Source organism: Pipistrellus hanaki, assembly GCF_964339955.1.
Source record: "Pipistrellus hanaki genome assembly, chromosome: 4".
NCBI classification, from domain to species: domain Eukaryota; kingdom Metazoa; phylum Chordata; class Mammalia; order Chiroptera; family Vespertilionidae; genus Pipistrellus; species Pipistrellus hanaki.
Genome location: NC_140506.1, coordinates 82,715,121 through 82,741,751, shown reverse-complemented (window position 1 = coordinate 82,741,751; position 26,631 = coordinate 82,715,121). Strand labels below are relative to the sequence as shown.

Here is a 26,631-nt window from a genome sequence, read left to right as displayed (position 1 = left end):
TTTCTTTCTAGTCCTCTCTCGCTACCTACCCCTCTCTCTGCTTTTCTTTCTTGGCCTGCCTCTGTCTGACTTCATTTCCGGCTCTGCCTCTCCCTTCCTGTGTGTGTGCTGGCCTTTGTCTGTTTCTCCCCTCTGCCTGAATCTTTCTCTGCGCCTGTTTCACTGTCTTTTCCCTTCCCATTGTCTAGACTTCCATAAACTTATATCACTCTGACAGGATGATAGCTGCTGTTCATTGCAGTGACTTGGAGAAACCACACGTCCTTTCATTTCTTCATTGCCCAAGACTTTGCGTTTTGCACGCAGTCCTGTGATGGGACTTTCAGTGGAATCCACTCCCACCAGCGAATGCCTTTGCAGACCTCCCCACGGCTGGCCCGCACCCGTGTTCCGTGCACTTTGCACCCCAGCGTTTGTCGCTCTGTATAACCATGTTGTGTTGAACTTCCTGTGGGCCGAGGACAGCTTCGCTGAGACAGCGACTGTGTTCACTCCCCTCCTCTCAGGCTGGCACACGGGCACGTGCAGGTTTGATGTATGAGCCTGGCCAGCACCTGTAGAGTCTGTGATGACACTGTCGGCCACACATTTGCTGACCCAGAAAGGTGCCTTCCTGGATCCTGCTGGAGAGGAGACTTGGCATGTCCATGGGTCTCCTTCCCGCCACGGGTGAAATGACTGAGCTGGTGGGAGAGAAAGACAAGTGATTAAAAATTCAGGAGTGAGATTGGTGAAAAAAACTCATCCCAACTCTGTGAGAAGGTTCATTTGGGGAAAAAATGTTTCCTGGGACTTTCTTGGTATCTTTAAAACCTTCAGAGGGAGCGGGCTCACCTGAAGGCTGATGCTGTTAAGTCGGGATGATAAGAGATTTAATAAGAGATGTATTGTTCAGCTCGTGGCACCTGTGGACTATCTGGCGATCAAGCACCAAACTGGCTGTGGTCCCACCGCAGCTCAGCACCATGTTCCAAATAACCAGGTGGCTTTGTAACCCGGCCCCTGACACTGTGTTCCGATTGCCTGCTGTCTTGGAGGAGATCATTTTCAAAAGTGTCGTTAAAGAGCGGCTACTAAAACTATGTCTCACATAGAGGCTTAGCTCAGAAATTCTCATTTTTGACACAAATCACCTGGAAAGGTTCTGGCAGAACGCATTTGGGCCCACCCAGGGTTTTCTGTCCAGGGGCAAATACCCCACATGACCACACCCCCCTGGACGGTAAAGCAGATATGTCCTGTACCTCGGAGGGCTCCTGGGTCACAGATCTTTCCTCCCACATGTGCTTGGGATGCACTCTCGTCCCATTTATACCTGGCTTGCTTGTCACCATGGGTAGCTGGGCTCCACTGGGGAGCTCGGGGGGCTACAGTGTAGAGTTTGGGTGGGCAGAGCCTGGCTCCCCAAGGCTTATGGGTATGGGACTTTAAAATAAAAAGACAGATATAAAGACAGTAAAGCAACAAGCAGACTGTCAAATTACTGCGAGGAGGGTAGGGATATCTGGGGGAGATAAGAGATCAACCGAAGGACTTGTATACATGCATATAAGTACAACCAATGGACACAAAACTCTGGGGAGGGAGGGTATGTATGGGGGGGGCAATGTTAAAATATGTACACAGATAATAATTTAATAAAAAATAAAATAAAATAACATTTCCATTAAAATGAGAGTTGTGTGCCTATTGGCAAGTGCAGCGTGTTCTAGCTGCTCACAGCCGGTCCCCCACATTGCTGCAAATAGGAAGCACTGGCAAGGGACAGAGTTATCAGGGTTTATACACTCTATGCTCCGTGTGGACCAGATGTGGGGCGAGGGAGTAATTTCTGCATTGGCTTAGTCTGCCTGCTGGCCACTTGTGTTTCTTGTGGTGACACATACGAAGTGTGGGATACACGGTAGGGATGTGGCAGATGTGGAGAATGTGGACTCTACCCTTGACTAAATAATCAAAGACCAGAATAAGCTTGGTGTGATTTGCGTTTTTTCACTTTGATTGCATGTGACTAGGCTTGGAGACTGAGGTCTGGAAAAGATACCCCTGAGACCTATCCTGTCACAGATTCTGAAGAAGCAGAGGCTGGGGCTATAAGACCACCCCTGGAGCCCCACCAGAGGAGAGATGACAGGTGGTAGCAACCAGGATGCTCGGGGGAATCACAGCCCTGTGCTCCCCTGTACTTACCACCAAGTCATTCCGAGATGCACTTGCCTTTCCTTCTTTTGTTTTCACCCGACCCAGGTGCTCAGATTCGGATGATTCTAAATCCTGATCTCATGGCACACAGTCATTGGTGTGAGCAGCGTCTGCTTTTACTCATTTGATAAGTTAGCTTTGATCTCTCTCTTTGCCTTCATGGAAGATGCCCCCAGACCCCCCTCCCCCCCATGCCCCGCCTCTCCTCAGGTAGTGACCTCAAGATCCTCTAGGTAGCAACCTGAAGACCTGGGTTGCTTGGCTCCTAACGCTGTATATTTGATTGGCATGTAGGTTTCTCAGAAGTTAGTTATTAGCATGAAAAGTGGTTCCTGTGTCTGGGGCAAGCACGTGTGATCCTGTGTAGGTTGGTCTGGGACTGGACCTCTGTCGGTCTCAGACTGCAGCACTGTCCTTGACTCTTGTCCATTTGTCATCATCTGAATGCAGACTCTCCCAGCCCGTTCATTCTGTCTCCACCCTGCCTTGTAAGTCTTACGACCAAGACTATTCATCTAAATCCTAATCTAACTTATTCTACTAAATTAGCACACAGTATTTCTTGGGATCCACAATAACCACATGATTATACTTATAAAAGCCTTCTAACCTAACTAAATATATTTTTTACTTTGTATTTATTAATGATAATTTCTACATGACAATAGAGTTCCATTCTGGTTAGTCTTACCTCCTCCACCAATTGCATGTGACTTTTTACATTCTGTTTTAGATTTCTTCTTCTTTTTAAATAGCTCATCTCTACTTCCTTCTCTTCTGGCCCATCATTACCTTAGGGCCCATCATTACCTTGGGAAGTGAGTGATTTTAGTTGAGTGACATTTGCACATCAAAAGGATCATACAATTTATTCTGAAAGCTATCCTCAACTCCGTGACGTGGGTTTATATATCTTCAGTAAAAAAAAAAAAAAAAGATGTTTTTGCTGTGTGTTTCATGACAGTTGTGTGCCTTTCCAGCTGGTTTATGGAATCCAGAACCCATCGTGTATACGTTATGTTGCTGTCTCTTCCAGGAGACCAGCCGGTCACATGGTTGCATTGGAACAGGTGCATCTTAGTAAAGGGATACCCGCTTAAGGGACAAAAAGCCAAACAGTTGACTCCCCCTTTGTGTTCTTTTAGAAATGCCCTCTTCTGGAGGGATGAGGACCCTCTCGGAATTGCCCGTGAGGTTCCTAAGCCTTCTTGCCCCGGGGTCTACAAAGCTGCTGCTCTGGTTTTGAGGACAAGGATTTTGTTGACGAGGGTTTGGATGGTATTCTCCTAGCCACTGAAAATCTAAGGGCCTTGTCCATGCCCAGGTGGGTAGTTGTAGCTTGCTCTGTGACTGATGTGACCAGGCAGGCATCTGAGGTCTGACTTGGCCAGAAAAGCCTCAGGTCCCCTTGGATTTTATTTCTGGAAAAGTGGCTTTTTTTTTTTTTTTTTGGCTGTCCAGGAGTATCATCACCTTTGCCAGCATGAGTGTGTGTGTGTGTGTGTGTGTGTGTGTGTGTGTTTTCTCCAATGGGACTCGTCTCTCACTCTGTTACGCAGGGCTCACAGCCAGCTGGTGCTCCCAGTGCCTCGATGCAGTTCAGAAATGTTTTGGCTGCGTTTTAAAAATCTGGCAGATGCTGGAGCAGGACCTGACTCGCCCCTTCCTCACCTCTTGCTATTGCCCCTTTGGCCTTACCATTGCTTTTCCTTCTACCTTTGGTGTTTTGTTTCTCTTCCTTTTGCCTTTCAGAAGATGTGCTTTAATTTTTTTTTCTAAATTACATAATCTATTTTTGAAAGAAATAATGTGCAACTGAATAGAGTACAAAACATGTGTCCCTCTCCCAGAGAACCCTATAATGAAGACTTCGGTATGTGTCTTAGATATTTGTTATGCATTTACATCCAGAGAGGCATGCATCTTCTTTATTCATGGCACCATTTATACTGTTCATGTTGTTGAGCTTGGTTTTCTCCATATGTTGGCTTCTACTCCCCACTCTTCCCTGTCCTGCAAAGTCTAGCTCCGTGGTCGGCAAACTGCGGCTCTCAAGCCACATGCGGATCTTTGGCCCCTCAATTGAGTGTGGCTCTTCCACAAAATACCATGGCCTGGGCAAGTCTATTTTGAAGAAGTGGCATTAGAAGAAGTTTAAGTTTAAAAAATTTGGTTCTCAAAAGAAATTTCAATCGTTGTTCATTTGATATTTGGCTTTGTTGACTAGTGAGTTTGCTGACCACTGGCTCTAGCTCATTCTTTAAGAAAGTCCTTAGGGCTCTGTCAATACTAAGTTGTTGTTGTGATTTTTTGTTTTGTTTTTTTTTTAAGATATATTTTACTGATTTTTTACATAGAGGAAGAGAGAGGGATAGAGAGCTAGAAACATCGATGAGCTGCCTCCTGAACATCCCCTACCAGGGAAGTGCCCGCAACCACTGTACATGCCTTTGACCAAAATTGAACCTGGGACCTTTCAGTCTACAGATTGACGCTCTATCCACTGAGCCAAACCAATTACAGCAATACTAAGTTGTTTTTATTTTGAACTTCCTCTAAAACCCCCTAAAATCTCTTTTTTCCTCTGGACTACCCATTTTACCTACTTTCTAAATGTGGCCCTTAGGTACTAATTAATTTGCTCTGTTGAACTATACCCAGTTAATTTTCTCCATCCCCAAGAAGTTTGTTGTCCTGTGGGGGACACAGACAAAGTTAACACATGTTTGCCATGGGGTCTGATGTGGGTCTGCCTTTTGAAACATATTTGTTGAATGAATGAGTGAGTGAGTGAGTGAATGAATGAATGAATGAATGAATAAAGAAATAGAGTATGTCAGTTATCAGGTGGAATGGTGACACCATGGTGTCTTAAGGAACTGCTGGGATTGGTCATGGAAGGCTTCAAAGAGGAGATGGGGACTTGGGTCTTCAAGGATGGGCCTGTTAGGCAGTGGGATGATGTTATAAAGCGGCATGGTTTGTCATGGGTATTATCAGCCACTAGTTTCATGGGTGTATCTTTTGGCTTCTCCCTCAGATAATGAAGTCCTTAAAAGTGGGAGTGGCATTTACGCTCCAACCTGCAGCAATAGGTAACATTAATTGAATGCCTATTACGTACCAAATGCTTTCCCAGGGGTTTTATATGGAGTAGCAAGCCCATGAGTCAGGTACTCCTGTCCCATGCAGAGATGAGGAACTTAAGGCCCAGTAAGATAATGCCCCCAAGTCCTCCCACCTAGTAAGTGCTGGAGTTGGCAAGTCTCTTACTTTTTCGGAGTTTCGTGCCCTCATCTTTAAAGGGAACTGGTGGTGCTCACCAGAGTGAATTGTGTGAAGTTTGAATTAAACGAGAAAATGCCTCTAAACCATCCAAAGTAGAAGGTCAAATACCACCTTACCGAGCCCCTGAATAAAATAGCCCCTGCTTTATTTTTCCTCAGAGCACTTATCACTACTTAGTATAGAGTTGTTTATTTATTGTCTCCATCTTGGTCCACTTTTATACTTGGCTGTGTCCTCCGGGCCTGGTAAAGAGTTTAAATTTTTTTGTGGAATGAATGAATATTAGTACCTACTTCTCACCATAGCATTCAGACTATGGATGCCCAGAAAATACTTGGTGAATTTAACTGAAACAAAATATTCTGTGTCAATTCCACACAGGACAAGGGACCATGAATTTATTTGTCACAAGATAATCAACTTTGCTGTTTTCATTTTTTATTTGCTGTCATGTGCAAGGAGCTATCATATGTCTCCCACCCTGGTTTTCCTGATGTCTCCATTTAAATGCTTTCCAATTTGGGTATGAAATTACCTGTCAGTCACTGAGAGGCTGTGGCTGTCGGAACAAGCCCGAGCTTATTTAGAGGAGCTGTTGGTGGAAGAGCAAGGGCTGCCTAGAGAAGACTTGCCCCGTGCCCAGCCCCTGTGGAATATCACTTCTGCTCTGGACAGTGGTCTGAATCTTACCCATACCCTAAGACCCAGTGCCTTGGCCCCTCATTTATGTATTCACTGGATGCAGACTTAGCATCCTCTTTGTTCAGATGCCGACCTGCACCCTGGCAGCCAGAGAACAAGCCTTGGACTGTCCCCTGGGCCCTCACAGTCTGCAGTGTGGGGGAGGGGGGTACCCACCTGAGCCCCTGCCCGAGCCATAATCTACGAGTACCTACTGTCAGCATCTCTGCGTTCTGAGAGATCACACAGGCGGGTTTCCCAGGGAGATGGTCCTGCTGTCTCAGGTCTGTGTTTCCTGAGGTTTTTAGGCATGGAGCCTCGGTTGGGAGGGAGCAGGATGGTTGCAGGCGGTCTGAGAGTCAGGTGTGAATATGTGGACTCTGGTAGTGAGGAGAGGATGCTCCCCCTTCAGTTTCCGATCAGCAGTGCTGGTGCAGTCTCAGGCAGCACAGATGCCCTGACAAGCGAGTATGGGCTCAGGGTGAGGGTGCCAACCCATTAGGATGATGATGTATCTGAAATGTGTAACATGGCCTGGCACCAAGTAAGAGGCCAAGAACTGTAACAAAACAACACATACGTGCTCTCTAACAGTCTGGAGACTAGAACTCTGAAATTAAGGGGTTAGGAAGGCCATGCTCTGTGTGGAGGCTCTGGGAGGATCCTTCCTTACCTCTTCTAGCTTCTGGTGGCACCGGCATTCCTTGGCTTGTGGCCACATCATTCCAATTTCTGTGTCTGTATTCACATGCCCTTTTCTCTCTGTGTGTCTCCCTTCTGTATGTCTTTATAAGAACACTTTTCTTTGGACTTAGGGCCCATCTGGATAATTCAGGATGATCTCATCTCGAGATCCTTAACTTAAGTACATCTGCAAATATTGTTTTTATAAGTAAGCCACATTTACAGGTTTTAAAACTTGAGATGTGGATATAGCCATTTGGGGGCCACCATTTAATCAACTATAACTGCTATTAAAAAATGTTTGAAAGGTACAAGTCATACCTGAATACATTCTTAGTGCCAACATTCGGATGCTAAAATCCCCTTGCCGTCACCCTCAATTCCATTCCCCACCCCAGAGATAACCATCCTGATGTTTTGGGTGCTTACCCTTCCAGATGTTTCTGTTCAGATAGAAAGATAAATGTCATCATGGATTACTACCCTGTTGCCAGGCACCAGGACAGGCCCTGGGCATTGTGCAGTGAGTTAGGCACAGCCGGGCCCAGTGAGCTGCAGCCCTGGAGGGAGTGGGAAGTAAGCCGATGCCTCCATGCAGATAGGTGGTGCTGGGGTGGACACCACGCTCAGTGCAGTGGCAGCGTTCAGCTCCCTCTGTGAGAGGGGATGTGAGGGTCAAGTGGGGGCACCTTGTAAACTGTGAAAGGTGCATGTGTGGGGAACTGTGTAAGGAAGGAACCAGGAGTGGGCTTAGCCACACCAGCGGCAGGAAGCGAACCTGGATGTGTATTTCCTGAAGGGTGTTCCCGAGGATTGTCATTCTGGGGAACTGGATCCGTAGTTACCGGCCCCTGATAGGGAAATATGGGGAGGAACTGGGTTCAGGGACTGGAAGTGCAAAAGTGAAAGAGCCACAGTCTCTGTCCTGGAGGGGTTTTCCCAGTGACGCATATGCCCGTGGGAGCTCAGGAGGGGTGTTCTGTTTGCAAGAAGACAGCATTTGAGGTGATGGACACGGCGATACCTTCTGTTGTCCTTGCAGTCTGAAATCTCCCGCAGATCAGCCCAGATAAGCCAGAGCCACTGCTGTCTGTAATAACAGGCTCCTCAGACCCGCTGCCTAAACATCTTTGACACCTTAATGCTCTTACACACTGCTCCCTGCTGATTTCTAAGTGACAGTTCCAGTTGTGTGGGCAGTGTTTTGAAGGAAATCCTGCATTTACTCTATAGTTACAACACAGTACTAGTGAGAGCGGGTTTGGATTCTTGAATTTGCTATGTTTTTTGGCATCTTTGGTTGCTCGGTGCCTCAGTTTCTCTGGTTATTCTATGGGACTTAAGGGTGAAATGAGAGTGAATGAGGCAGCTTAGTGTTTTCTAAACTTTCCCCCCCTTTAAATAAATCATGCTTGTGTAACCCTTAAGAGTAGCTCTTCTCAGATGGGTATAGGGTCAGAGTAGAGCCAGAACCTGTTGAAGCCAGGCATTAGGGGGACAGGGCACTGAGCCCCTGGGTAGGTCCTAATGTCCCTGGGGGTCTGTCAAGAGCAGGTAAGAAGCCCCTTCCCCATGGGGCGAGAAGTCTGCAGCCAGGAGACCCGACCACTGTGAGGTTGCTACTTCATCCTCCGGCCTTGGTTTCATCATCTGTGGCAGAGTAGGAGTGGATTAGTTAAACGCTCTCAACTCGTCCTTATAGGCCCAAGTCTTTCACTAGAGATTGGCTGAAAATTCATAACTTAAGAATAACTTTATATTAGCAACTTAAGCCTAGTGAAACTGTAGACAGTTGTTAATTAGCACTTTTCTTACAAGTAAGCTTTAGAAAATCTGTTGATGAAAGGTGATGGGCAGGGAGGTTGGCATATTATCTCGTGTGCATAGTCTACCACATGTGTCAAACACAAGGCCTGCGGGCCAAATCCAGCCCGCCAGGCCTTGCAATGTGGCCCGCACCGCGCTGTCATCACTGCACTCCGCTGTCAGTTTATGACATTGTCAGTTTATGACTGTTCAGTAAACCATTCGGCCCGCGATTTAGGATGGATTTTAGATTTTGGCCCCTTCTCTGATTGAGTTCGACACCCCTAGACGGTGTGTGTGTGTGTGTGTGTGTGTGTGTGTGTGTGTGTGTAGCAGCCTCCTGGTTGTCCCTGTTGCCCTGCTCCCAGTGGCTTTTTGAAAGATGAGCTTGCCCGTCTCTCCCTGCGGAATTCCCTGCAGTGGCTCCCCTGGATTTGAGCGGAGGTGAGGGACTGGCTGTTTTCCCCATGCTCCAGCCTCAGCCCAGCCACCTTCCCTCCAGGCCGAGTTCCCGTATCCCTTTGGCAGCCCCTGTTATCCAGCTCCTCTCTGAGACTTTCCCACGGTGACATGAAATTAATTGTGTGAATCCGGCACTGAAAGGCACCTCTCCTGGGGGATTGAGTGCTTGTGAGCCCGGCTTTGTCTCCATTCCCTGCGGCCGCCCTGGTGCTCCGTGCGAGTCTGTGAGGAGCACCCGAACACCGGGAGAGCCTGTGCATGTGGGGGATGGAGCGGTGGCCCCCACTCATGGGCGAGGGCTGCGGGGGGCCCCCATGCCGGTCTGTTCTGTCCAACACCCTTGCACTCTGTCCACAGATAATGAGAGCAGCTGCCACTCACCAAGCAGCTGCTTCTGCCTGGCACTGGGCAGGGGATGGTCTTTGCAGGATCGTGTGGAAGCCTCACAGCAACCCCACAGGGGCTGCTTCACAGGGGGACGGGCCCAGAGAAGGGTGGCGGCTTGTTCTAGGCCACGCAGCCACATCCGAGCTCAGGCCCAGTCCCTTTTCTACAAAATGGAAGCACTTATTTAGAATGGGGAAAGAAATCACAGTACATTACCATTTTTAAAGAGCTGATAAGTACCACCAATATCTCAGAATCCAGATAAATATGACAGTTTTTAATATATATATATATTATTGATTTTTTACAGAGAGGAAGGGTGAGGGACAGAGAGCTAGAAACATCGATGAGAGAGAAACATCGACCAGCTGCCTCCTGCACATCCCTACCGGGGATGTGCCCACAACCAATGTACATGCCCTTGACAGGAATCGAACCTGGGACCTTTCAGTCCGCAGACCGACACTCTATTCACTGAGCCAAACTGGTTTTGGCAGTATGACAGTTTTATTAATTAACCATCTGACACATATCCACTGCTTCCCCCACGTTGAAAACTGATAACCTTAAATACAGAGGCTGTGCTCTGCTAGCCCTGTAATAGGACACTGATATTATAATATCATTTTCTATGCAGAGACTAGAAAGACATTTCTGTTGTTTTCTGCATGGTTGATCAAAACATATTTTTCCATTTTATCTGGAAAAATTTGAAATAGTTCTATGGACAGCTTTCATGGCAAGCTCCGCGTCCCCATCCGCTGGGCGCCGCCACTGACATTTGACGGCACAGGCCCCCCCCCCCCCCTCCCTCCTGCGCCCACCAAGTCATCTTCTTTTTCTGATGCAAAGTAAGCTGCACATTTTAGTTTTCATTTTGTCCAAAATACTAAAGTGTGCATTCTGGAGTTTAATATTTTTGTTTGTAGTTTTTTCTTCGTTTGAGATAACATTTATATACGTTGAAATGTACGTGTTTTAATTGTGTGGCCACTGAATGTTGACAAGGGCACAAGTTTGTGTGGCCCGCATTCCTCTCAAGGCCTCATCCCAGAACGGTCCCTTCCCCACTGTCCCCACCCCTTTCTCAGAGGCAGTCACTGGGTGTTTTCCCCCGTCTTAGACATAACACTTCTTCTTTTAATTTAAAATGTCAAGGTTGTTACACCTATTTTTCAGAAGGGTAACAGCTCAGTACATGGTAAAAATGTAGAAGGTATGACGTTTTACAGTAAAAATAAACCTTCCTCTTGCCCCTGTGCCTGCTTCTCACTGTCCTTTGCTCACAGCAGCCACAGTTGGCAGTTTCCGTGTCTCTAGAAATGCTAACTGCACATCCAGTCGCATGAGTACCCACCTCCCAGCTGCTTCAGGAAAATAGGAGCTCATCTGACACGCTGTTTTGTGTCTGGCTTTTGCCGTTTGACAACAAACCTTAGAGAACACCCCCAGGCAGCAGCGATCTGTGCTCTCCCTGCAGTGGCTGTGCAGGCCGGCTCGCACTGGAGCCGTATCTTAGGTAACCATTCATTGTTGTTCCCAGGCTGTTATTGCCACGAATGATGTTGCAGTAAATGCCCTTGTAAAGGCATCCTTGTCCGTATGTTGTTCATGTATCTTGACTACCTGGAAAGAAATGACATGTCCATCTTAGTAAATTAGGTGATTTCCTCACATTCCTTCCCCTCATTCTCCTCCCATTCATTGATCCACCTGTTCATCTGTCTGTCCATCCACTGGCAACATTCTTTCAGCGATCAGTATGTCCCTAGTTTGTCTTGGGCTCTGAGAATATTGTTCTCAAAGACTCTGTCTTTTGAGAAAAACAGACACGTGAAAACAAAGTCAAGGAGGTGTGATAGTCTGCCTTTGTGCAGGCTTCCAGGGCTTCCCAGAGGTGGAATAAAAACTTTAAAATTCCTATTTGCCAGTTCTTTATGCCCAGCAGAAAATCTTAGATCTCAGCTGACTTTTAAACCCCACGTGGCTCTGACACCTCTAGTTGTACATCTGTAAAACAGAAGAACAAGTGAACAGACATACACATGGAACCCTGGAAGTGGTCCAGACCCAGGCCGGCTGCCTCTGGAGGCAAGGGAAGCCCAGGCTACTTGATGCTCACAGCAGCCACGCTGGACCGCAGAGCCATGCCATTCACAGTTTGCTCCTTATTGAAACATGAGATGAGAAAGCAGGGGCGTTGGCGGGATGGGAGGTAGATTTTTGCAGTGCAAAATGAGAGCTGATTGCTTAAGGCAGTGGTTGGCAAACTGCAGCTCGCGAGCCACGTGTGGCTCTTTGGCCCCTTGAGTGTAGCTTTTCCACAGAGTACCACGGCCTGGGAGAGTCTATTTTGAAGAAGTGGCGTTAGAAGAAGTTTAAGTTAAAAAAATTTGGCTCTCAAGAGAAATTTCAATAGTTGTCCTGTTGATATTGGCTCCATTGACTAATGACTTTGCCGACCACTGGCTTAAGGGAAGGCTAGTTGAAAAGGGATGAGTGAGAAAGTGCTTTTGGAAACATAGATTGGGGTATGATTTCACAACTGGGACAAAGGGTCGCTGCTTTCACGCCTGCCTGTTGCCTTTCCCTTGAACAGTGAGCCCTGTAATTAGAAGAGGGACTACGGTTCACTTTCTGGTTATTCTGATCTCCGAACTAATGTATCCTTATCATGCATGGAGATTGGGGAAGTACTACAGAGCAGTGTACGAGTGGATGACGTTTCCGTGTGGAAACATAGCTCCCATTTTATCATTCGTTCCTTTAACCAGCCGCACATGCTCATTCCGTGCCCACGGTGTGCCAGGTGCTAGGCAAGGATGGCATGTGTCATGATGAGAATAGACGTGGGAGTTCCCAGGAGGACCAGTGTGCCGATAAACCAGAATGGAGTCGTTGCCAGCTGAACAATGTGAGCCATGAAGGTGGCAGTGTTTAGTTTTGTTGGTCAGGGAAGGCATCTCAGGAATTCAGTTTCAGCTGGGACTGGGAAGATGAGAGAGGAGCCAGCCATACAGAGAGGCTGGGGTCAGAGGGGAGGGACCTGTGACTTGCGATCATACTTGCTTCATAGTATCTGAGGATTAAATGCATGAATACTTCGGTACATTGTTGGTGTTTGACACATGTTGGTCCCTTTGTTACTCTGTCTAGTAGGACAGTCTGAGGCTGGTTGCCATGGGGTAGGCGAGGAAGACACCAAGGTTTACTGGAGCCGGGTGACTAACAGTGGGAGCCTGGATTAGAATTCAAAATGTATGAGCCTCCATTCGTTCCCTCAGGATTCAGCTCAGAGCCTGGAGGGTGACCTGTGTATTTGGAAATGGGGAAGGAACCAGGCTTCCAAGGAACCAGCTGCTTTGGACTGGGCCAGGTCTGCACCTTGGCCTCCAGGCCTGGCGCCTATCAGAGTCACTCTGGTGACAAAGACAGGCTGTGAGATAGGCGTAGGCTGACACCCACTTGTACACTGTGCACATCTGCTCCTCAGCGCTTGCCCTCGACACCAGCTGAGGCTCTGCGGTAGGATCTGGGTAACTCCGTCTCTGAGCTTCCTAGTGTGCAGGTGCAGACACAGAGCACGGGGCTTCCTAGTGTGCAGGTGCAGACACAGAGCACGGGGCATCCTAGTGTGCAGGTGCAGACGCAGAGCACGGGGCCTCCTAGTGTGCAGGTGCAGACACAGAGCGCGGGGCTTCCTAGTGTGCAGGTGCAGACACAGAGCACAGGGCTTCCTAGTGTGCAGGTGCAGACACAGAGCACGGGCCTCCTAGTGTGCAGGTGCAGACACAGAGCGCGGGACTTCCTAGTGTGCAGGTGCAGACACAGAGCACAGGGCTTCCTAGTGTGCAGGTGCAGACACAGAGCACGGGGCTTCCTAGTGTGCAGGTGCAGACACAGAGCGCGGGGCTTCCTAGTGTGCAGGTGCAGACACAGAGCACAGGGCTTCCTAGTGTGCAGGTGCAGACACAGAGCACGGGGCTTCCTAGTGTGCAGGTGCAGACACAGAGCACAGGGCTTCCTAGTGTGCAGGTGCAGACACAGAGCACAGGGCTTCCTAGTGTGCAGGTGCAGACACAGAGCACGGGCCTTCCTAGTGTGCAGGTGCAGACACAGAGCACGGGCCTTCCTAGTGTGCAGGTGCAGACACAGAGCACGGGGCTTCCTAGTGTGCAGGTGCAGACGCAGAGCACGGGGCCTCCTAGTGTGCAGGTGCAGACACAGAGCACGGGCCTCCTAGTGTGCATGTGCAGACGCAGAGCACGGGGCTTCCTAGTGTGCAGGTGCAGGTGCAGAGCACGGGCCTTCCTAGTGTGCAGGTGCAGACGCAGAGCACGGGGCTTCCTAGTGTGCAGGTGCAGACACAGAGCACGGGCCTTCCTAGTGTGCATGTGCAGACGCAGAGCACGGGGCTTCCTAGTGTGCAGGTGCAGACACAGAGCACAGGGCTTCCTAGTGTGCAGGTGCAGACACAGAGCACGGGCCTTTCTAGTGTGCAGGTGCAGACACAGAGCACGGGCCTTTCTAGTGTGCAGGTGCAGACACAGAGCACAGGGCTTCCTAGTGTGCAGGTGCAGACGCAGAGCACGGGGCTTCCTAGTGTGCAGGTGCAGACACAGAGCACGGGGCTTCCTAGTGTGCAGGTGCAGACGCAGAGCACGGGGCCTCCTAGTGTGCAGGTGCAGACACAGAGCACGGGGCCTCCTAATGTGCAGGTGCAGACACAGAGCACGGGGCTTCCGAGTGTGCAGGTGCAGACGCAGAGCACAGGGCCTTCCTAGTGTGCATGTGCAGACGCAGAGCACGGGGCTTCCTAGTGTGCAGGTGCAGACACAGAGCACGGGCCTTCCTAGTGTGCATGTGCAGACACAGAGCACGGGCCTTCCTAGTGTGCATGTGCAGACGCAGAGCACGGGGCTTCCTAGTGTGCAGGTGCAGACACAGAGCACAGGGCTTCCTAGTGTGCAGGTGCAGACACAGAGCACGGGCCTTTCTAGTGTGCAGGTGCAGACACAGAGCACGGGCCTTTCTAGTGTGCAGGTGCAGACACAGAGCACAGGGCTTCCTAGTGTGCAGGTGCAGACACAGAGCACGGGCCTTCCTAGTGTGCAGGTGCAGACACAGAGCACGGGGCTTCCTAGTGTGCAGGTGCAGACACAGAGCACGGGGCTTCCTAGTGTGCAGGTGCAGACACAGAGCACGGGGCTTCCTAGTGTGCAGGTGCAGACACAGAGCACGGGGCTTCCTAGTGTGCAGGTGCAGACGCAGAGCACGGGGCCTCCTAGTGTGCAGGTGCAGACGCAGAGCACGGGGCTTCCTAGTGTGCAGGTGCAGACGCAGAGCACGGGGCCTCCTAGTGTGCAGGTGCAGACGCAGAGCACGGGCCTTCCTAGTGTGCAGGTGCAGACGCAGAGCACGGGGCCTCCTAGTGTGCAGGTGCAGACGCAGAGCACGGGCCTCCTAGTGTGCAGGTGCAGACACAGAGCACGGGGCTTCCTAGTGTGCAGGTGCAGACACAGAGCACAGGGCTTCCTAGTGTGCAGGTGCAGACACAGAGCACGGGGCTTCCTAGTGTGCAGGTGCAGACACAGAGCACGGGGCTTCCTAGTGTGCAGGTGCATACACAGAGCACGGGGCTTCCTAGTGTGCAGGTGCAGACACAGAGCACGGGGCCTCCTAGTGTGCATGTGCAGACACAGAGCACGGGGCCTCCTAGTGTGCAGGTGCAGACACAGAGCACGGGGCTTCCTAGTGTGCAGGTGCAGACACAGAGCACGGGGCCTCCTAGTGTGCAGGTGCAGACACAGAGCACGGGGCCTCCTAGTGTGCAGGTGCAGACACAGAGCACGGGGCCTCCTAGTGTGCAGGTGCAGACACAGAGCACGGGGCCTCCTAGTGTGCAGGTGCAGACACAGAGCACGGGCCTTCCTATTGTGCAGGTGCAGACACAGAGCACAGGGCTTCCTAGTGTGCAGGTGCAGACGCAGAGCACGGGGCCTCCTAGTGTGCAAGTGCAGACACAGAGCACGGGCCTTCCTAGTGTGCAGGTGCAGACGCAGAGCACGGGGCCTCCTAGTGTGCAGGTGCAGACACAGAGCACGGGCCTCCTAGTGTGCAGGTGCAGACACAGAGCACGGGGCTTCCTAGTGTGCAGGTGCAGACACAGAGCACAGGGCTTCCTAGTGTGCAGGTGCAGACACAGAGCACGGGCCTTCCTGGTGTGCAGGTGCAGACACAGAGCACAGGGCTTCCTACTGTGCAGGTGCAGACACAGAGCACGGGGCTTCCTAGTGTGCATGTGCAGACACAGAGCACGGGGCCTCCTAGTGTGCAGGTGCAGACACAGAGCACGGGGCTTCCTAGTGTGCAGGTGCAGACACAGAGCACGGGGCTTCCTAGTGTGCAGGTGCAGACACAGAGCACGGGGCCTCCTAGTGTGCAGGTGCAGACACAGAGCACAGGGCTTCCTAGTGTGCAGGTGCAGACACAGAGCACGGGGCCTCCTAGTGTGCAGGTGCAAGCACAGAGCACCGGCCTTCCTAGTGTGCAGGTGCAGGTGCAGAGCATGGGACTTCCTAGTGTGCAGGTGCAGACACAGAGCACTGGGGCTTCCTGTGGGAGGCAGTACAGCTCAGTGTGCAAAGTGCAGACTCTAGAGCCAGAACACAATCATTGGGAGCCCACCTCTGTCATTGTCTAGTTGAATGACCTTGGACAAGTTACTTTTTGGGTTCTCTATTGCTATATGTCAAACTACCTCAAAACTCAGTGACTTAAAAAACATATCCACTTTCTTATCTCATGATAGTTTGGGTTGATTGGGCTCAGCTGGGTGGTTATGCTACATCCTAAGCTCATTCATGTGGCTGTTGGCACTGGCTGCCCTCTGGGTCTCAGGTGAGGTTGGTGGGCTTCATCACCTGGAGTCACTGAGGCTGAGGCCCTGGTTCCTGGGGCTTCAGGAGGCCACGAGGGATGTTGGTGGACAGTATCAATGTATTGTAGAAAATTATGTTTCTGATAAAGCACCCTCTGCTCCACACTGAAGTGAAGTATGGAGCGGAGGGTACTTTTTGGACAATTGTTCCTGGACAATTACTGTAAACCCAGATGATGGCTAGTACCCAGCCAGGTGGACAGCATTTCCAGGTGGAGAAGGGTACAGTGGTACAGCCAGTGTCTTCACAGTCCCTCCTCCGATCTGTGTTCTCCATTCCATCCTCTCAATACGGCAGGAGAGACGCAGGTGCTGAGGGGAAGCTCGGAGGACACCAGAGGCCGAGAGCCACCTAGACCCACCAGAGAAGGCTCAAGAGTCCCAGCCTTTCCTATTGGTCTCCCTCCGTCAAGAGGAGAGAGTACCTAGAAGGTGGTGAGCCTTCAGAGCCTTCCTTTGTCCTTTTCCATTCCTGATGCATCATAGAGTTTGAAGGCAAAGTCCCTTCCATCTAGCTTTCTGCATTCTAGCAAAATGCATTGGGGGAAGGAGTTGGAAAAAATATAATTTATGAAGCACACTTAATACACAATGTGGCTACACAATTAATGCATCCTCATTGTGGAAAGTACAGAAAAGTTCAAATATATAACCAAACTCATCTGGCCTCTCAGCCAGCTCCCACTGTCATCTTTCAGGTCCGTTTCATTCTGACTTTGCCGACACACGTGCACTGTGAGTTATTTTGGGAATCACAGGGCATTTGCAGTCCTTAGCAGCTTTTTATTAAGCAGAGAGCAACAGCTTTTTTCTGTGCCATTAAAAATTGATCAAAAGCACTCTATTGGTGGGGTTATACTTTTTAATTTAAATCTTGGGGTGGTAGTACGTTATTTCAAAATTCAAACGATATAAAAGGCTGTACACTAGCTTTCTGAATCTCCACCTCCAGTGCCCAGAGGTGCTCTTTTGGAGTCTTAAATTTCATTGCTACAGCTTCTCAATGCAAAAAAAAAACCAAACCCAAACAACCAAATGCAACCTGATAGTCTCATCTTACTTTTTGCACATGGTAGTGGGTAAGACCCACTGACTACACCTGCTTTTGCTGCCACTCGATCATCGGTTTTGGAGCTCTTTTCCAAACAGCACATGGAATGCTATCATTTTTTTTTAAAGTGCGTTTAAACTTTTTTTTTAAAGCAGTTCATTCAAAATATACTTTTAAAAAAATCTTATAGAAAGATAACAAATGAAAAATATGCCTTTTTCTCCCCAACCCTACTCCTAATCTACCATCAATGATAGCCACAGTCACTATGCTCTTAATATACTTTTCTAGAATTATGTTATGCTTGCACCCTCGGGAATATGTGTACCTCATCCTTAGCTTGGCCATCTCATGTGGAGATGCCACAAGTTCTTGAATCATTCCTCTGTGATTAGACCTTTATGTTGTTTGCGCCCCCTCCCCCCCACCCCCTACTTGTCTAAGCAATGGAAAGAGAATGATGTGAATGTTGGTCTTTGGTTGTTTCTTCTAGAAAAGCTCTTGGAGTGAGATTTCTGAGGCAAAGGATGTGGATGTTTTGGGGATCTTGGGACATGGAGCCTCGTGGCTTCCCTAGTAGATTATACCACTCTCCTCCCAGCCACCCACATGAAAATGACAGTCGCTCCAGCAGCAAGGCCACTGAGAAGTTCCTGATCATTTGAAAATGAAGTGTTTTCCAGTGGCTTGCTCAGCAGGTTTCCTCCTTGTTGGGCTTGAAGGAATTTCTCAAAAGCAGCTTCTTAGCAAAGTCTGCTGCCTAGAGCCCTGTCTCACTGCATAGCTCACACCTGCGGGCTCCAGCTGAGTCACTCTCACCTGGGCTGCCATATATAGGTGAGGTGAGAGACACCCCTTGGGCCTGCAGGACAGATTCCTGTCTAGTGTCAAGGATAACAGAACATCCTGCTCTTCCTTCTCAGTAACTGTCTTATTGTTATTATAGCGTACAAGTCAGTTATTGAGGCCTTTCTAATTGCTAGGCACTGTTTTGCATACTCTATAGGTGTTGAATCTCTTTATCCTCTGAATAACCTATGAATATTACTCCCGTTATATCCATTTTACAGACTAAGTCAGTGGGACACAGAGAAATTGGGTGATTTGCTCATGACTCTACAGTCAGGAAGAGGGGGAGCAGGGATTGGATCCGGAGCCTTGAGGCCCCAGAGCACAGGCTCTGTAATCACTGGGTTCTCCTGCCTCTGAAGGGAACCTACTGTTTCTTTAAGGGGGACCTTCTGAATGCTCTAAGGCAGGGGTCTTCAAACTACGGCCCGAGGAGTCTGATCCGGCCCGCCAGGTTTTTTGGGCAGTGAGCGCAGCCGAGGTGTTAAAGTAGGAATTAGTAGTTCATATAGTCCGGCCCTCCAGCTCTCCGAGGGACCGTGATCTGGCCCCCACTTTAAAAAGTTTGAGGACCCCTGCTCTAAGGGCAGAGCTTCTGGCTACGTCTCACCTTCTCCTTTCACCTGTTCACTGGTGTTTCCTCTGTCTGCGGGAATTTGTAGCAGAAAAGCCTTTGAAGTTGTACAGACCTGGACTCATGTCCGGTTTGTATATGTGTGACTGTGGGCACTCCTGTGGCCTCCCTGAGCCTCAGTCCATCTGTAGAGTAGTAGGGGGTGGGGGTCAGGGAATCCACCCTGGGACTGTTAACCAGACTGAAGGTGGTCGTATAATATGAAATCTCTGACAGGTGTGCAGTGTGAAGTACAAGTTCTCTTTCCCTAACTACCCCACACCCGTCTCTGTTCCACTTGGTTCCTCTTAGTTCTGATCTTCATTCTTTTAAAAAAGTATATTTTTATTGATTTCAGAGAGAAGAAGGGAGAGGGAGAGAAAGAGATAGAAATATCAGTGATGAGAGGAAATTATTCATCGGCTGCCTCCTGCACACCCCACACTGGGGGTCAAGCTCACAACCCGGGAAAGTGCCCGGACCGGGATTTGAACCATGACCTTCTCTGGTTCATAGGTTGATGCTCAACTACTGAGCTACACCAGCCAGACTGATCCACATTCTTAAGCTCTAACCAGTTCAGATTCGATCAGCTTACAATAGGAAATGTATCCCCAGGTGTGATGATGTGAGCACCATTTATTGAGCAGCCACCAGTGCCGACCGTTGTGCTGTCTGCTTTACATAGTGGCTGCCATCACGCAGGCAGGCTCGCCTCACACTCAGCCATGTCCTCCCCTGTCCTGCTGCCTGGGGTTTTCTTATGAGGGGAAGGATGGGGCCACAGAAGGCAGGCATGGGCTGTGTGTGTTTATGCTTCGGTTGTGTCTGTGGTGTGATGTTCATCATGGCAACAATGGATGATTTTTTCTACTGCGCATTTGATATCTTGCATCTCAGATTTTAACTAGGCCTTGATAGCTCCCCAATTGCACGCTTTTATATGCCTGTGATTATCTCGGCAGGATGATTAGCCCCTTTTCTGTAAAAAGGATTGAGATCGCTCGGGCATATTTTTGTTCCTGTAACATCATCTCTAGCCATCCTTGCACAGAACCTCATTGTGTTCCAGCCCTGCTTTTCCACCTCCATCTGAGCAGGGGATGCTCAGGGGTCACGAGAGGCAGGGTTCTGTTGTGATGATGCAAACCATGGTAACCACGATGCGTTCTCTCTCCCTTCTCCTCTCCTAATGACAGGTGCCTGGAGATCTGAGTCAAACATCCGAAGATCAGAGTTTGTCGGATTTCGAAATGTAAGTCCACTGCATCTGCTTGGGGGGCCTTTAGAAATAGGATTCTGTGGTTTGGCTTGAGTCCCAGAAGGACCGCACGGGAAAACAGAAATCACTGGTTAAGTCCGCACAGGCTGGTCTGGTTCTGGTAGAGGTGGGGAGGTGTTCGCCTGCAGCCCGAGTCTGGCCTTCAGCTGTGTTTTATGTTTCCCCTTCAGTATTGAAAAACAATTTATTTTTTATTTTTTGTCTGACATTTAAGAGTTGGAATATACCGCATAAAAGTGTGTAAATTTCTCTATTTTCTTTCAAAGAAGAAAATCCTTGCAAGGCCATAGTCTGAGCTGAGCAGCAGCTTCCTCCTTCAAAAGGGCAAGTGCTCATCAGTGGACCGCAGTCCGCACTCCTCCCTGTTGCCTGACTCTGGCTCACCATTCATTCCATTGACTGGGTGTCTCCATGGGGATTTGAATCTATAATCCCTGGTTGTTGGAAAGAACAATAGCTCAGTGCGTTGCTCTGATTTTTTATTAGATTCAGTTCTGTCTGGTGTCTTTGCTGATAACTCCTAAGGAATTTGGTTGGCCTTTAGACTGAATATTTCTGATCAGGTTGTCTTGGTTTTTGGACTGATAATCCCCTTGGATTATCAGTAAAGAGTGGAGTGGGCCCTGGATGAAGGCAGCAGAAATCCCCTCTTGTCTCATTCACTTGCCTGTGTGGAAGAAGGTTTGGCCTCTGAGAAAAGGTGTCATCTGGGGAGTGTCCACCTCTGGAGAGAGGGCCGGGCGGGGCAGGGAAAGAGCATCTTGTCAGAGCCATGCTGGCCTGTGCTGACGTCTCAGCTACAGGACTCACATTGGTGTGACCTCGGGCAAGCACTTAACCTCGCTGGCCTGAGTTTTCCATCCGTAAGAGGAAGGTTATGATACCAGCCTCGCAGGGTTATGGGGGCGATTGAGTGGGATTATGAAAATCCTGGGGGACATCAGGAGCCTCTCGGTGCCTGGATAGCTGAGGCGGAGGCGCAGGTGGCAGCCAGGTTGGTAGGATAAGGAGGCCCCCTTGGATAAAGAGGTGAAGCATGAAAACTAAAGGTGAGTTGCTTCCTAGGGGTGGGGCAAATCCAGCATGAGGAGGATAATGGGATAGGCGCCTGGCAGAGGGCCAGGGGAGCCAAACTGGGAAGGCAGGAGAGAGCTGGACAGGAGCATCCCAGAGACGTGTCAGTTGTGACCGGAAGGAAGTCCTTATTAAAGTAAGAACTTAGCGGGCACCTGCTGCAGGGTGGTGTCATGTCAGGCCCTTGGTCGGGGGGGATGAGTCGCAGTCCCTGCCTTAAGCCGCCTCTACCAGGTCAAGTCGGCTCATCTCCTCCCCCGAGGTGTGCAGCCTCCTCCGCAGGTGTGCTTATCTCCACTCATGCCAGAGGGATGCGCTGCTTCCCTCTCTCATGTTGGAGACCCAGATCTTCCCTGTGGTGTGCCCAGAAGGCCCTTGCTGACCCTGGTTCCTTCCCCGCCCGCTCTCATCCCCTCCTGCACACAAGCCACCCCACCCCGGCCAACAGCACCGCTAACTCACTCTGTCTTCCCTGCTCAGGACCATCAACTTATTTCCTGAGCCCACGCAGACACAGCGTTTTCTCTGCGCTGTTCTAACTCCATCCCTCAACAACCCCCTGACATGGCTGCTGGCTACACAGGACAGATTTGAGCAGGATTCAGATCCGGGCAGTCTTGATCTAGACACCATGCCCGTCACGAACTTTAATTCCTTGCCAGAAACAACCTTTCCTACCTTCAGCCTCTCCTCCTCCACTCGGCTAACTCTCAGTGTTCTCCAAAGCCCTGCCCAAACCTTGCTTCCTGAAAGAAGCAGGACCCCCCGATGTCCACTCTCCTTAGAGCCGGTGTTCCTCGGGGCCCCGCAGCATGGATACTAAATAATGTTTGTGTAAAAGTTTCAGACATAAATGCACCTAACAACAGAGTTGCAAAACATTTCATGTAAAACACCGACAGAAATGAAAGGAAATGGTTTTATCATGATAGTTGGAGACTTCAATACCCCACCCTCAATGATGGGAAGAACTAGAGGACTAATAAGGAAACAGGACACTGGACTCACAGAGGAAGGAAGGCCTAACAAACGCGCATAGATACCACCAAGCAGCAGCATTTGCACATGGCACATTCTCCAGGATAGACCACAGGCGAGGCCACACAGCAGTCTCAGTAAATCTAAAAAGAGGGAAGTCATACAAAGTATCTTCTCCGACCACAGCCGAGTGATTTTTATGGGGATTTGCCTCTCCCTCATTAAAGTGCACACTCCACGAGGGCTGGGCCTGTGTCTGCTTTCTTCATTGCTCGCGCTCTCATACCTGGAATAGTATCTGGCACATAGTAGGTTCTCAATAGCTACTTGTTTCATGCATGAGTGAAAAACAAAAGGATGAGCAAATGAACTAATATCTAGGAGGGAGAGGGCCGTGCAAACAGGCAGTTCAAATGCAGTGTGGTAAGTGCTCTGAAAGGGAGAAACCCGGGAGGTTATCTGGCCTTAGCAATGCAGGAAGGCTAATGGAAATCAGGGTGTTAGCTGCACTTCTGCACCCCCCCCCCCCACACACACACCCTCCCACCTCGACATAAATGAAAGGGGAACACTTTGGGCACGAGTACAATTTGGGGGACCTTTACAGGAAGACTATCATTAGATATACAAACCAATTTTGTGGCTTAGAATTGCAGTTTGTACTTGGAGCCCTGGGGAAATGATCAATATTTTGCTCAATGAACTAGGTCAGCACCTCAGAGCTTAGAAGAAATGCTGCTTAGGAGAGGACCATTTCTGTGTGGAAATAAAGTGCACTTTATTCTAGAGGTGGTGAGACATCCTGAGTCATGGACTCTTCCATGATCAACATCTCAAATTCCCAGACAGGAGAGAGCAGCTTTGTAGGAGCTCTTTGGCGAGAAGGAGGGCTGGTGGGGAGGGGGGCAGGAGGGACGTGGAATAGCTCTAGTGGGGGAAGGCCAGAACCTTCCAGGCATGCACAGTGCTGGTTGGATAGCTCTTATGATTGGTCTTGATGTTTCAGCAACAGTTAGCTTATCAGCTCCTCATGGGCTGGATCCAGCCTGGTGGGAGTGGGGTGGTGGGCTGGATGGTGAAAGAGGGGGTGTGTATACCCAGTGACTCATAACTTGAGTTGAAAGCCTTCAAGGAGGCAAGACTGTCACATGACCAAAATAACCCTTGAAAGTTCCTTAAATAGCCTATGAGGATTAGCTGAGATAATATGTATAAAAGCATGGAGCCATAAGTTGTTGGGTACTTGGTAAGTGATTTTGTATTTGACTTTAAGTCTGGTTTTATGTGAGCCATGCACAAAGTTTTTGTTCCTGGCTCCCTGGTATCCTACCTCGTCGTTCTTTGTTTCCCCTCCCCCACAGCTGTTGCTCTCACAGTCATGGCTGCTTGTCTCCTGAGCTCTCTTCTCATGGGGTCTCCTCTCAAAACAGGGAGAGGGTCTAAAGTGAGGAGGCAGCATGACTCCCCTGGGTGCTCCAGAGACCCTGGGGCCATTACCACACGACCCTCTGCAGTATCTTCAGGGGCTTCTGGTTATCCTCCTCTTCAGAGGCTCATATACATTATGAATGTGACACTCAGAACTGAGAGGCAGCTTGTTCACATTCCAGAAGACAAATTGAAAATGTAAATTTATATATATATATATATATATATATATATATATATATATATATATATATATATATATATATATTTAAACTAAGCCCTTTAAAAATAATCTTTGGGGACCAAGTAATGCAACTTAAAACTGGCCCTTTACCGTTAAGTTGTTAGAGACGTTGCCATAAACGTTTTGCACATGATGCATCTTAGAGGAAAAGATAATCTCCCCATTTTTGGTAAATTGAAATGACCCATTTTGATCTTTTCTTTGATCAGATCAAACCGGGCGCTGATCAACGTCTGGATTCCATCCGTGTTTCTCCGGGGCAAAGCAGCGAATGCATTCCACGTATATCAGGTAAGCTCCTGGCTGCCAGGTCGGCAGCTCTGGGGGAGAGCTGACTCGTTTGTTGCTCTGGTCTTGGCCTCCTGGCCGTAGTGTGCTGTGCTGTGTTGTTCTGCGAGGCCACAGCTGTAGCCATTGCACTCTGCGGCCAGCTCCCGGGGAACTGGTCCTCAGTCCACAGGAGGGGGCCAGGTGGCTTCTCACACTGGTTAGCCTCTCAGTGTGGCCATGGGCCCTCGGTTCACACAGCGTGTGAGGGGCGTTCTGTGGCTTCTGTGAGAACTGAGGAGGCCAGGCGTGGCTCTGGCCTCAGGAGCGCCTGTCCTGTGTCTAAAAACCTGACCCCCCGTGGTCCTCTAATGAGGCCCCCTTTCAGGCTGTTCTCTGATGGGTGAAGAGATTGCTCCCAGCAGTGCTGACTCTGGCCTCCGGGTGGTCTCAGTCATGTCACCAGCATTTCTCATGGGTCTGTCTTGTATCTCAAGCCTATTCCTTCACCTTGGGATTGGGTGATGGGCTTCTGTGATTGGCCAGGTTTGGACCATGTGACCACTGCTGTCACTGGGGCTGGGGTAGATGTTATCTGACCATGTGTCTGAGAGGGGAGACGTGGCTCCCACATGTAAACTCGGGTACTCTTTCCAAAGAAGGGGCAACAGATGGTTGACAAACAAAAACTATAGATGTCTCCTCTTTTTCTTTGGGGTAGAGCAGGCCACCCACTGGCTCAGGTTGAGTGTCTGGGACCCTGAAACGTTTGTCTGTTTTGGAGGTAATTTTGCCTCAACAACTGGGACCCCAATTTTCCATCTTTTCTCTGATTTTCTGATGCCTCTTCCAGCCCTGCCTCCTTATCCTCTCTCTATCTTTCTCTGTCTCCCTGGATCCCAATGTCCAGCCGTCGGTGTTCACCTGTCCTGGCACTGTTTTGTTCTCAGCTCTGACTTGTAGCTGTTTCTGGTTCTGCTGGCTTCTGGTATCACAACAATGTCCACTGAGTTTTGTTTTTATTCCCCTGAGCTCTGTGAAAAGCCTTATGTTTTGTTGCCATTTTTCTTGGTGGGGAATTGACCCATTGAAGAGTCATCTCAGATATTAATATACTAGAGGCCTAGTACATGAAATTCATGCACGAGGGGGTGGTCCCCTCAGCCCAGCCTGCACCCTCTCCAATATGGGCCCTCTTGGAGGATATCCAACTGCTGGTTTAGGCCAGTTCCGGTAATCAGACATCCATCTCACAATCCAGGACCATTGGCTCCTAACTGTTTACCTGCCTGCCTGCCTGATTGCCCCTAACTGTCCCCCCACACTGGCCTGGTCACTCCCAACTGCCCCTCGGCCAGTGTAGTCATCCCCAACTGCCCCCTCCTCTGCCGGCCTGGTTGCCCCTTACTACCCCCCCTGCTGGTGTGGTCACCCCCAACTGCCGCCCTCCCCATCAACCTGGTTGCCCCTTACTAACCTCCTATGGGCCTAGTTGCCCCACACAGCCTATTGTTCGGTCGTCCGTTTGGTTGCAATGGTTGTTTCAGATAGCCTTTTATATATATAGATTTCCTCCAAAGGAATTTTTTTTACCTTCATATATATATATTGAAAATAAAACTCTGGCTTCAATTTTATGGCCTTAAATAAACCTCAGCTTTCCTTTGTGAAATGCAAATAGTAACTTAACTTGGAATGCTCTTACCCGCATTAGGATTACATGGTGCCCAAAGGACACATAGTTTCTTTCTGGTCTTCAGACATGACTATGTGTTTGGGCTCCGGGGAAGGTCTGGTGGTGGACATCTGGTACAGAGGTTGGAGCATGAGCAGGGCACACACGTCTCACCTAAAGTCTCAGGGACCGATGATTTCACAGGGACACTCGCACCCGAGAGTCATCTTTGCTCCCCATTGAGCTGGGCAGCAGTAGCACTCAAAGTGTCAGAGACGCTGGGTGTACATGTTGCTCTCAGCTCTGACTTAAAAAGGGGGATTAGATAGGACAGATTTCTCAATATCTCCTCTTTCTTTCTCTTTGTATCCCAAACCCCAATAAACACATTCTCTTCAAGTCCTGCCTCCAAGTTGTGGTTATCAGAAAGCCGGGGTGTTGCCCTGGAGGATGAAGAGTGAAGCGATAGCTTTTATTCTGAGCGAAATGAAAAGGTGATGTCCCTGGAGAGGTGTCCTTGACCTTCCATTTTAGATTCTTTCCCCCAGCTCACCCCGTGGCAGGTTCCAGCTTCTGAAAGCCAGTTATGAAATGAGAGGGACACAGCAACTATGCCGTTGCCTGGGAGATTGTCGCCACAGCGGTCACAGTGGCGTTCCAGCCTCCCTCTCCCCGTGCACTGTTACAAGAGCTTCCCAAGGGGTGGCCCAGCCAGTGCAG

At 49.5% G+C, this 26,631-nt stretch overlaps 1 protein-coding gene across 3 annotated transcripts in view; it reads left to right on the top strand.

Moving 5' to 3' along the window:
• Positions 1-26,631, top strand: part of SNX29 (sorting nexin 29) — a gene marked incomplete at its 3' end in the record, with an annotated part of 419,909 nt that overhangs the window by 277,633 nt on the left and 115,645 nt on the right. For all 3 annotated transcript variants that reach the window (XM_084881120.1, XM_084881121.1, XM_084881122.1), the window contains 2 exons: positions 20,163-20,218; positions 24,179-24,260. In XM_084881120.1, the coding sequence (XP_084737246.1) occupies positions 20,163-20,218; positions 24,179-24,260 (138 nt within the window). The remainder of the gene's footprint in view (positions 1-20,162; positions 20,219-24,178; positions 24,261-26,631) is intronic.